Here is a 12,655-nt window from a genome sequence, read left to right on the forward strand (position 1 = left end):
ACAGCCTCATTTCCCTCCCTATGTCTACTGGTTCTCTCGCATCAACGGTGAAATGATGGATCACCGAAAAGATGACCATTTCTTACACACGTGCAGACTGATAACTGTTCTACTTTTTGTGATACAAACGTTGAGCGGAGAGGAGTCGAATCAACATGTTTGTTTTGGCGCACATAATTAACGACAGCCTCAGTGGATCTGAATATGTCACAAGAGATTCGCTTCCTCTATTAATGTGGTATTTATTTTGCAGTTGCCGTTAGTTGAAAGTGAGGGTATCAGCTCCCGCTTTGCCAGTCTCTAGAAGGATTTACATCTTGAAACAGAAGTGCACAAATGTTCACTGATAGAGATATAGGAACCGTGGATCAGAATGATCCAACCACGAGGAAGAATATTTTCTGGGCGTTCGAACTGTTTTTGACACTGGATGAACGCCCATTGCATTGGCGAATATATTTTCTCGTCCGGGCAATTCAAGTTATCTACTATCCCATCTTGGCTATGACTGCTCTTCCTGGTAAGCTTTTCTGCGCACGATATTGATCCGAAACGATTCTCATTTATACTTTCCAACTTTTGTTGATTCTGCTTTCTTGAATCCATGTGTATTAACTTGGCAAATTACAGCTAACAGTAATATTGTTTCTAATTTACGATCACATACTAGCAGTGCTTTGTGTTCCTGGTACGTTGATACATCCATTTAGTAATCCATCCTTCCAAAAGTAGAACTTTTATTGTTGCGCCATAAACAACATTCAAGATAGAATGAATTGCTTGGCAACCTCGCATTTCCATTTCCCTCAATAATTTCACGTCGGCAATTAATTTGTCTTCAACAATAAAAATATATTCGTCCCTACCCGAGAGGGCCTGATACTGGACGACATGTTGGGGAACGTAGCAGGGAAAGTACCTGAAATGTCCATCGGAGATCACTTCGTGACCAGTTACGGTAACCCCTTCAGTGTTGAAATTACTGGAAAAGACAGGATTGGCCCAAAGTTGAAAGTTCTAAACTAGTTATCAGGGCATCTGACAAGTGGAAGGCTTTCAAAGGAAGATTGGGGTTGTTTGGTAGATGGAAATGGTCAGTGTGATCCAGTGAGGGGAAACGACATTGCTGATAGGATTGTGAAACAGCCCATAACAAGATCTGATAGAGGTATTTAAGATTATGAAAGGGATAGACAGAATGGATGTGGATAGACTATTTCCCTTAAGGGTAGGAGAAATTGAAACAAGAGGACATGAGTTAAGAGTTAAGGGGCGGGGATTTAGAGGTAACATGAGAGGGAACTTCTTTACTCAGAGTGGTAGCCGTGTGGAATGAGCTTCCAGGAGAAATAGTGGCGGCAGAGTCAATTTTATTATTTAAGAAAAAGTTGGACAGGTATATGGATGAGAAGAAGGTGGAGGGTTATGGTCATTGTGCAGGTAGGTGGGACTAGAGAGGAGTGTTTGGTCGGTGCGGACTAGAAGGGCCTAATGGCCTGTTTCCGTGCTGTAATTGTTATATATGTTATATATGTTATGTTATGGAGACTCTGGTCAAGGAAATTATATCGATATAGAAGGGATCATGCGATCCGTTAAGGAGAATAGAAAAATTAAGAATGCACTTATAATGAGATCAGGAAGGCAAAAAGGGCCACAAGGTAGCTCTGCGATATCGTTTGTATGGGGGGGGGTGGCCTATAACATGCTACAAATATATTAACTTGGGAGAGAAATGGGGCGTTTAAACATCACCAATATTATTTAGCTATGGAACCTGAGGAGGTGCGGAAATGTATATAGTATTTACCGGATGAAAGCCATGACTATGAGGAAACTCGGGAAAGTAAAACCTGAAGAGAATCCACACAAGAGAAGAAGAGATGCTGCAGATGCTCAATAGCATCAAGATATAGAAATCTCGAGGGCCTTATCAATTGCGTGCAAAGAAATTTTGCAAAGCGAAGAAAGAAACTGCAAACATCTAGGCACATGTGAGCTGTCAAAGACTGGGAGGGTGTCAACGATATGCATTCAGGCGAACCTGAATACCCCTTATTGGGACAGCGTCAATTTATTGATGCCGAAGATTCCAGCATCGGCAAATATGCGTTTCTCGAACATTGTGCTGCTGTTCAATTGCATTAAATATGGCAGATCAGACTCAGATGGTCATATGGTGTTTAGATTTTTACGAGGATATTCAGAAGCTATTTGCGTGAAATGAAATAATTTAGTATGCAATAAACGTCTGGAAATAGCTGCAGGAAATGATGGAAAACAAAGGGAACCCATTCAAAAGCGAACGATAGCGGTTATTTCAGTTTAGTTTTCACAGCGATTCATTTGGCTGCGGGAGTCAAACTATTGAAGCAATTCAGGATAGTCTCACTAAACTAAAGCATGATACTATAACTGGATTGTTCCAGCGGTGGAGCGGCACTCTTTATCGCGCTTCAAGTTAAGAATATACAGCTTATTTTCCCCTTTCGTGGCGCACCATGCAATTTTCACGTGGTGTTCATTCTTATTCTCACAATTATATGCAAAACAAAGTGGAATAATAACAATTAGTGCGGGAAATCTGAAAAAACAGGCCGAATGCACTGCAGCAAAAAAAAAACCAAATCATAGAACAACAGTGGGTGGAGATGCTAAGTTGATGATTAAAGTCCTTTGACATTTAAGACGTTGAAGCATGCGATGTGTCGCAGTCAGCACTGCGTGTACAAGCGTGTATGCTTGCGTGCCGTGACCATGCATTAGGCTTTTGTAATGCAGCATCTTTTGCATTGGTATCTTATCCCATTCAATGGAACGGTACAGAGCCACTTCATTGAACGAAATGGTCACCCAAGAAAGGTCTTGCACATCTGGAACAAATTTGTTCACTGCAAAGGGTGTGATAGAATATGATCTTATTTGAAATATTGAGGAATTCATATTGAAGAATTTGCTGAAACTATGGACAATGCTGTGGACATTTGAGGTTAGTACTAATTGAAATGACGTTATTGAAAAGAGCCGCTTTGATTGTGAAAAAGCTCTTTGCAAGGATTTTGACCGAGTGCACAGAAAGGCAAAAGCTTGATCAAGAAAAATAACTCTTATTTTTTTGCTGGAGAAGGTCAGGATGATACAGAGAGAGAGAGAGAGAAACAGAGAGAGAGAGAGAGAAAGAGAGCTGTATATTGTAAGTCAAGAAGCTTGTTGGATCTGAAACAGAAGCTCTAGAGTGGTGGATGGCTGGAAGTACTATCTGTCTGATATTTCTCTTTGAATAATTGAAACAGAAATGCACTCTGTAATAGCCTGAAAGAAAGATGGACATCCCTGATGGGGCAAGTTTCATCAGCAAGGCACTAATGTGCCTAATGGAGGCACCTCAGTTGTGGAAATCCTGGAACAGCAAATCACTCTCTGCAAACCCTACAAGAACCTTCTGGGTGGTAAACATTTACTTTTCAAGCACCAAAGCCTACGGAACTTGATACATGTTAAATTCTGTGCACAGTATAAGAATGGCCTGAAACCAGAGAACTTGGAAGAATGACATTTACATTTACACACACATCACATACACATGCGCATGGAATTAGAAGGGAGTTAAATTGGGTTTAGTTAAGTTAATAGAGTTAAGTGAAAGTTTGATTCTGTTTTCATGTTTAAAGATAATTAAAAACAATATTTGGTTAGGTAACTATTTGTCTTGGTGATTGTATATTACCGCTGGGTTTTGGGGTCCTTTTAGGCTCGTAACAAGAGACACTTGCATTCATTGCAATGTTCCACGAAAACGGTTCAACGCAATTTAGTTTAATTTACATGTTAAACGCTGAATCTATGATTTTTGTACTTACCTAAATTATCCCGGTGTAATTGTCTCCATATATCATGGAAACAGAAAATATCAGCATAGAAATGGGCGCTTCAGTTCTTCTAGTCTGTGCCGAACTATTATTTTGCCTGGTCCAACTGACCATATCCTTCTCATCAACATATCTCTGCAAAAGCGACACATTCACTGCTTCAGCTGGTTGCTGGTTCCTTGCTCCACCACTCACTTCTATGGTTTATATCGTCTTCTACTCCACTATCTGCCCTGGTGCTTTGGTTCCCAACCAAATGTTGTTTGAATGCCCAGGATTTGGTACCACTAGGATGTATTCCAACAAGGATCTTTGTCCCACTCCAGATTCGATGCAAAATGGCTTTCAGGTACAGACCACTCATTTCTTGAAAGAGAGCTCAATAATTCAAAATCCTCCCTCCTGCACCATCTCATTAACCATATATTATGCTGCATTATCCTCCTATTTCTTACCTAATCGGTATGTTGCACAGGTAACAATACTGGGATCATAATCCTGGAGGTCCTGGCCTTCAACTGCACAGGTAACTCTTTGAACTCACTTAGTAGGAGCTCATCACTCTTCCTATCCACGTCGTTGGACCCTACATGTTCCACGAATTCTGGCTTTCACCCTAACTCTTTAGAAGATCTCCGGGACTCTGGTACTAAGAGGAAAATATCATCCGGTTTCGTGATCTCATCCACATCATCTCATCTCATCATTGTTCCCCTCATGAGTGAACTCTTTGTCACTGCATATGGCCTCGACTCCCTCTCTTTCTTATCGACAGGGTCACACTCTGTTCCAGAGGCCTTACTTTCGGTGTTTGTACTTGGTATGTGGTCATCTTCAAGCGTATCTAAAACGGTATACGTTTTATTGAGGGTTACTTCCACTCTCTGTTCCCTTACCCTTTCCCTTCTGTCTCCTGGGTGTGACTCCTTCCCTGTAATTTATATTTAGCACCTCATCAGCCTCCCGAACATTCCGTAGTTCATCCTACCCTACCTCTAATATCTTAATACAATTTTTAACGAGCTGCAATTGGAAGCATGTCTTACCTATGACGTGGTCAAGATAAATGCATGTTTGACCGGCTGAGCACCCGTAGTGTGGGCGCCCTGATCCAACACATGAGTAGCGACATTATTGGGAGACAATTATCAAAGGACAAGGAAGTAAATTTTCGATGCAATGTCAAAGAGGTTAATCAGATCGCGAAGAAGTGGATTGGAGCTACTAACCATGTCAAAACACGAACAGAAATGAATTTCAACCTACCGGAGAAGATCTTTATTGAGTTGACTTGTCAACAACCCCCCAAAAAATGCCACCGTGCTCAATCTGTTCCCAACAATAAATTTGCCAGATTCCTCCCAACATACATCACCAGATTTTAAATGTCTTTCTCTCTGCACCGGTTAATTATATGGAATAAAGCTCAGAATTTGGATGAAGGTTAATGGAACGTGTTCTAAAATTACAGTAAAATGGACACGGAAACACCCTTGTAGTGCCGGCAGTTATGGTAATCGAGCTGGTATCAATCACATGGATTTATTTTGGAAGTACCCCACAGTGCATAGTCCTGGCTATGTGTAAGATGCGTATGTAACCCGGCAGAGATGCATGGCAAGGAATTGCTTTTACGCAGGATGCTCGTTTCTGGTCACCAACTCTCCCCACAGTTACACTCCATAAACATGGCTCGACATTCCTTTAGTTTTCGGGGGATTTGTAAAGTAACCAGTCGTTTACTGTTTATTTCTGAACTTTATTCAGCGTCAGAAATATAATTTATTTTCCTTTTTTTTAAACAGTAATATCAGTGACTATTAAGATCCTGTCCCGAGGGAACTGCTGTCTGTCCAAAAATGTCACGCTTTACCTCCTTGCAATGGCGGCGGCGGATCTACTGATCGTTATCTTCGATCTGATAATGAGGCAGATACCAATTGCCTACACTTTCAAATTCCGTTTCCTCAAGTCCATCCCTTTGTGTAATATTCACGCCGTCCTTCTTTATACAGTGACAGATTGGTCTGTCTGGTACACCGTCGCATTCACCTTCGATCGGTTTGTAGCCATTTGTTACCAGAAGATGAAAAGGAATTATTGCACCGAGAAAACGGCGACGTTTGTACTTGGAACGGTGAGCGTGCTAAGTTTTTCGAAGAACATTTTCTGGTATTTTATGTTCACAGGTGAATATTTCATTGATAATACCCCTTGGTTTTGTTTGACAAGAGAAGGTGCTCGGACATCAGAGAACTGGGCAACAGCCACATTCGTTCATCATATCTTCACACCGGCAATCCCCTTTGTCCTCATTTTGCTGCTCAATGTGTTAACTGTAAGACATATTCTGGTGAATAGCAGGGTGCGCAGAAGACTTCGAGGTGCCAGCAGTCGGGAGAGTTTTCGAGACCCAGAGATGGAGAGCCGCAGGAAATCCGTCACTTTGCTGTATGCTATCTCGGCGAATTTCATCCTGTTATGGTCGCTGTTCACAGGGTATTTCATATGGGTCCAGTTGTATTATGTGCTCGTTGTGTTTCCCGGTCCACCTATTTTTGTGCAAGACCTAGGTTTCATGCTGCAGCTGTTGAGCTGCTGTACAAACACGGCCCTTTACACCATTACCCAGAAAAAGCTCAGGGAAGAACTGAAGGAACTTGTGAAATCTTCCATCGCTCGAGTTGTGAAATGTGCTCAATGACGCGAGGAGCCACGAAATCTTGTTTGTTTTTATTTTATCGTCAGGCGCAATTTAAATAATTAATTTGACAACGAGGTGTGATCAAATAAAATATCACCCCTCAGAGGGAAAGAGAGATTGACGTAATCCTAAAGGAAACCTCGGAGTAAAGTCCCTCGAAATAATGACCAAAATTAAACAGACTTCAAATGACACAAACTAGTTCATCTACGACGATGACCATGGGACCTGCAATTGAAATAATGCTTCGTACCTCACAAGGAATTCAATCTGTTCTTGCATTCCCGATACATTAAACAAACCGAACCTCATGCAGTTACTGAAAATAGTATAGAGCTCAGAAATACCGTGGCTGTGCCGACGTAAAAAGGTAGCTAAATTGGTGGAGCTCATAATACATTTGTTAGGCCACAAAGTTATGCATCGGTTCTTACTTAAACAAATACGACGTTAATACCGTTTGGTGTACCATTGGAACATGCACTGACGAAGTCGAGGAATCTAATTGAACACGTCCAAAGCCAGTCCCAGGAAGAAGTTGTAAACAATATTTTATCTGAGAGTTAGAAGTCACATTAGTTCAAATATCCTAAGGCATGTACCCAATATAAAGCAGAAGGTTACCAATTCAACGAGTCATAATTACGATACACTTTTAAGTGGAACGTCAAATCAGACCTACAAAATATCTTAAAATAAAAATAACATTAAAATCTTCATAATGAAGTTAGACGTTAGAATGAGCGATTAACGTGTAAAACTACAACTATTTAAATTCATAAAACAATTCCAATCTTTATGCATTACCGACGGGGCATGGAAAATGTAAACCAGCGGAGCAGATCAAGAATTAGCATAAAAATAACTCAGTAACTCCTGCGATTTAGAAACTCAATATAACGTTCCGCTGTAGAGCCACAGAGTAGCTCTTGATCACTCTCTCACACATAAACACACACACACACACATTCAGAAATTATATATAGCTCACCAACACTATCCTCAATACCTTACACACGAACTCTGTCACTCATAAACACACACACACACTCTCTCTCTCTCCCTCCCTCTCTTTCTCCCTCCCTCTCTTTCTCTCTCTCTCTCTCTCTCTCTCTCATCCTGACACGAGCCATTGTTTTAATTTCACTAATCCTTCCGTCCCTACAATGCATTCCTCTTGCATCTTGCCCATGTCTACTTTAAGGGCCAATAATTTTGAAGCAAGTCCAATTGTTGGAAGGTGAGAAATGTTTAAGAACTGAGAAAGCTAAATGTAAAGATATCAGTAAGAATTAGAAAAACAAAAGAAGCTGGTTAAGGGTGGGCGGTGGGAAATGTTAACAAATGTGCAGACTTAGTTTCTATAACAGATAAAAAATGAAATAAGTTTAACAATAATTTCACTTGCCTATTGAGTGCAATATAGTAAGTGCCCAGAAAACCAGCGTGGATGCAGGCAAAATATTTTAAGTGGAATCAGACCTACTGCAGTGAGATTTATAAAGGAAAAAAATGAAGCATAACAAAAACAGTAGATGAAAAAGACAGAATTACTGGAGGAACTCAGCGGGTGTCTCAGCGTCCTTCTTACCTTAATGAAGGGCTCTGGCCCGTAAAGTCGGTTTGATATCCTACTGTTTCCCTCAAGCATTTGGAACCAGGGAGGAGTCACGTGATGGAGTAGTGGCCGGTAGGGAAACTCCAGCCCTCTCCAGAAAAGTTAAAAAAAGATAGAGAAAAAGCAAAGGCACAAACTTAAAAACCAAAACAAAGTGAAAGTAAAAGTGTGAAGAAAATGGCAGCGAAGAAAGAAAAACCAAAAACAACGGGAAGAGAAGAAGAAGGAAAGACATCGGAAGAAGAAGGTGAAGGCCTTACCTGTCCGAAGAGGCCCGCTCCCACAGGTCAGTGGAGGTCCCAGACTGGGACTAAAAAAATGGCTCGCAGAGCCGAGTATAAGTGCGCAACCGCGCATGCGCATGAAAAAAAACACACTGACGGGAGGGGGGAGCAGCTGCGGAGTCGATCTCCACAGCTGAGAGAGACACCTGCAGCACAGCAGCAGGTGCAGAACACAGACAATAACGACAACAAGAAAGAGGGTAAAAAGAAAACAAGGAAACAACAGATGGTCAACCCAGAGGAAGAAGAAGATGAAGAACAGAAAGAAGTGGAAGAAGAAGAGAAAAGCAAGACAATGGATGTAACTTTTTTTAAACAATATATGGAATCAGTGAAAGAATGGCAATTACAAGAATTTGATGAGATAAAAAGAAGAATTAAGAATGCAGAAGAAAGAATGAATAAAATGGAAGTGGCCATATCAGAATTGGCAAAAAGAGTGGAAAATATGGAAAAAAGAGAAACATTTGTAGATATGGAAGTAAAAGACTTAAAAGAGAAATTAGAAGAATCTAATAAAAAAGCTAAAGAGGCACAGGAGCTGTTAGCTCAGAAGATAGATATAATAGAAAACTATAAAAGAAGAAATAATATAAAGATAGTGGGCCTTAAGGAAGATGAAGAAGGCAAGAATATGAGAGAATTTATAAAAGATTGGATCCCCAGGGTCCTGGGAAAACCAGAATTACAGGAAGAAATGGAAATAGAGAGGGCACATAGAACTTTAGCCCCGAAACCACAACCGCAGCAAAAACCAAGATCCATTTTAGTAAAATTCTTAAGATATACAACAAGAGAAAATATATTGGAGAAAGCAATGAAGAAAGTAAGAGAGGACAAAAAGCCACTGGAATATAAAGGTCAAAAATTTTTTTTCTATCCAGACATAAGTTTTGAACTCCTGAAGAAGAGGAAGGAGTTCAATACAGCGAAAACAATCTTATGGAAAAAAGGATATAAATTTATGTTAAGGTACCCAGCGGTACTTAAAATAATTATTCCAGGGCAGCAAAACAGACTTTACTCGGATCCAGAGGAAGCAAGGAAATTTGCAGAACAACTACAAAACAAGCAGAGAGATGAAGACATGTAATAAGAGTAAAAATGACCACGATCTATATGTATGTGTGTAAAGGGGTATATGTGTGTATATATATAGTGTGCATACATGAATGTATCCGTATTTAGAGGAAAATATATAGAGTATAGACAAGAATTAATAAGGGAGGGAAATGGAATAGAGGGAATAAGGAAGGAATTAAAAGAGTGACCTTTGTTACATATGAAAATTGAAATCTTTTCTGGGGGGGGCTGGGTGGGGAGGAGTTATGGTCACTGCAAAATCAGCTGACGTTTGCGAGTGAATTCGCAAATCCAAATGGAGAGGGGAGATGTGGTTGTCTGACAAGGGATAAAGGACAACTCAGGCGGGGGAGGGGAGAATGGGGTTAAAGAAGTTTTAAATAGGAGAATAGGGAAAATGTTTGATGTTTTAGAAATGTTGTCTTATAAAGTGTTCAAAACAAGAAAGCAGAAATGGATAAGAAGGAAAGGTAATGATGGAGAAACGGAAAGGGAAGATAAACAAAGTATAAAATGGCTACGCTGAACTATATGACTTTAAATATTAACGGAATACATAACCAAATTAAAAGGAAGAAACTGCTAAATTTACTGAAAAAAGAAAAAAATTGATATAGCATTTGTGCAAGAAACACATTTAACTGAATTGGACACAAGAAATTAAAGAGAGATTGGGTAGGACACGTAACAGCAGCATCATATAATTCAAAAGCAAGAGGAGCAGCTGTATTAATTAGTAAAAATGTGCCAATTAAAATAGAAAAGGAAATAATAGATCCAGCAGGGAGATATGTAATGATAAAATGTCAGATATATTCGGAGTTTTGGAATCTACTCAATGTATATTCACCTAACGAAGAAACTCAAAAGTTTATGCAAGATATTTTTTTGAAGATAGCAGATACGCAAGGGAACATATTAATAGGAGGGGATTTCAACCTGAATTTGGATTCAAACATGGACAAAACTGGGAAAAAAATTAACAGAAAGAACAAAGTAACCAAATTTATAATTAAATCAATGGAAGAAATGCAACTTTTGGATATATGGAGGAAACAACACCCAAAGGAAAAGGAATATTCATATTACTCGGCTAGACATAAAACATACTCAAGAATAGACCTATTTTTGTTATCAGCTCGTATGCAAGATAGAGTAAGAAAAACAGAATATAAAGCTAGAATATTATCGGACCATTCACCCTTAATATTGACAATAAAGTTAGAGGACATCCCTCCAAGAATGTATAGATGGAGATTAAACTCCATGTTATTCAAAAGGCAGGATTTTAGAGAATTCATTGAAAGACAAATTAAAATGTATTTTGAAATAAACACGGAATCAGTGAAAGATCAGTGAAAGCATTCATTAGAGGGCAAATAATAAGTTATGTAACCAAGATGAAGAAGGACTATAATCAGGAAACAGAGCAGTTGGAAAGGGAAATAGTAAATATAGAAAAAGATTTAGCAATGAAGGAAGATACAACTAAAAGAAGAGAATTGGCAGATAAAAAAATAAAATATGAAACACTACAAACATATAAGGTGGAGAAGAATATAATGAAGACAAAACAGAAATATTATGAACTAGGGGAAAAATGCACAAAATTCTAGCATGGCAGCTTAAGACAGAACAAGCTAAGAAAATGGTATTGGCATCAAGGAAAAAAGACAAACAAATCACATATAATCCAAAGGAGATCAAGGAAAACTTTAGAGAATTCTATGAACAATTATATCAAACTGAAAACGAAGGGAAAGAAGGCAAAATAGATGAATTTCTAACTAAAATTGAACTACCAAAACTACAAATAGAGGAACAAAATAAATTAACAGAATCATTTGGAATAGTAGAAATACAAGAGATAATAAAAAAAATTACCAAATAATAAAACAACAGGAGAGGATGGATTCCCAATAGAATTCTATAAAACATTTAAAGATTTATTAATTCCTCCCCTCCTGGAAGTAATCAACCAGATTGACAAAACACAAAGCTTACCAGATTCATGTAAAACAGCAATAATTACAGTAATACTAAAGCAAGGGAAAGATCCACTCGCACCAGCGTCATATAGACTAATATCTTTACTTAACACCGATTATAAGATAATAGCTAAACTATTAGCAAACAGATTAGAAGAGTATATACCGAAAATGGTAAATCTAGACAAAACTGGATTTATTAAAAAAAGACGCACAACAGATAATATTTGTAAATTTATTAACTTAATTCATGCAGTAGAAGGGAGTAAAGCGCCAACAGTAGCAGTTGCTTTAGACACAAAGAAGGCCTTTGACAGAGTAGAATGGAATTATTTATTCAAAGTATTGCAAAAATTCAGTTTACCAGAGAAGTATATTAATTGGATTAAAGCATTATATAAGGAACCAATGGCGAAAGTGACAGTAAATGGATATATATCAAAGCAATTTAACTTAAGCAGGTCAACACTATCACCTTTATTATTCGCGTTAGCTATAGAACCACTAGCATAATTGATAAGAACAGAACATAATACAAAAGGGATAAAAATAAAAGACAAGGAATATAAAATCAGTTTATTTGCGGATGATGTTATAGTATACTTAACAGAACCAGAACTATCAATAAAAGAATTATATAAGAAATTGAAGGAATATGGAGAAGTGTCGGGTTACAAAATTTACGTAAATAAAAGTGAAGCAATGCCTATGAATAATCCGGATTTCTCAAAATTTAAGAAGGAATCACCATTCAGATGGCAAATGCAAGCAATAAGATACTTGGTATACAAATAAATAAAAACCTCGGCCAACTATATAAACTCAATTATTATCTACTAATGAAAAAATTACAGGACGATTTAGAGCATTGGAAAGATTTACCACTAACACTAATGGGAAGGATAAACTGTATTAAAATGAACATTTTTCCAAGGATATTATACCTATTTCAGGCATTGCCAATACACTTGACTGAGAAATTCTTCAAGGAGTTAAAGAAAATAATAAGGAAATTTTTATGGAAAGGGGGGAAACCGAGGATAGCACTAGATAAATTAACAGAATGGTATAAACAAGGAGGCTTACAACTGCCAAACTTTAAAAATTAT

The 12,655-nt window shown here is 38.4% G+C and overlaps 1 protein-coding gene across 1 annotated transcript; it reads left to right on the top strand.

Annotated features, from left to right (window-relative positions):
* The first annotated feature begins 5,751 nt into the window (after positions 1-5,751).
* LOC138765533 (probable G-protein coupled receptor 139) lies at positions 5,752-6,573 on the top strand. Its single transcript, XM_069942563.1, has one exon. It carries the CDS (start codon positions 5,752-5,754, stop codon positions 6,571-6,573), a length of 822 nt encoding a protein of 273 aa, XP_069798664.1.
* The last annotated feature ends 6,082 nt before the right edge of the window (positions 6,574-12,655 follow it).

Source organism: Narcine bancroftii, chromosome 5, assembly GCF_036971445.1.
Source record: "Narcine bancroftii isolate sNarBan1 chromosome 5, sNarBan1.hap1, whole genome shotgun sequence".
In the NCBI taxonomy this organism is placed as follows: domain Eukaryota; kingdom Metazoa; phylum Chordata; class Chondrichthyes; order Torpediniformes; family Narcinidae; genus Narcine; species Narcine bancroftii.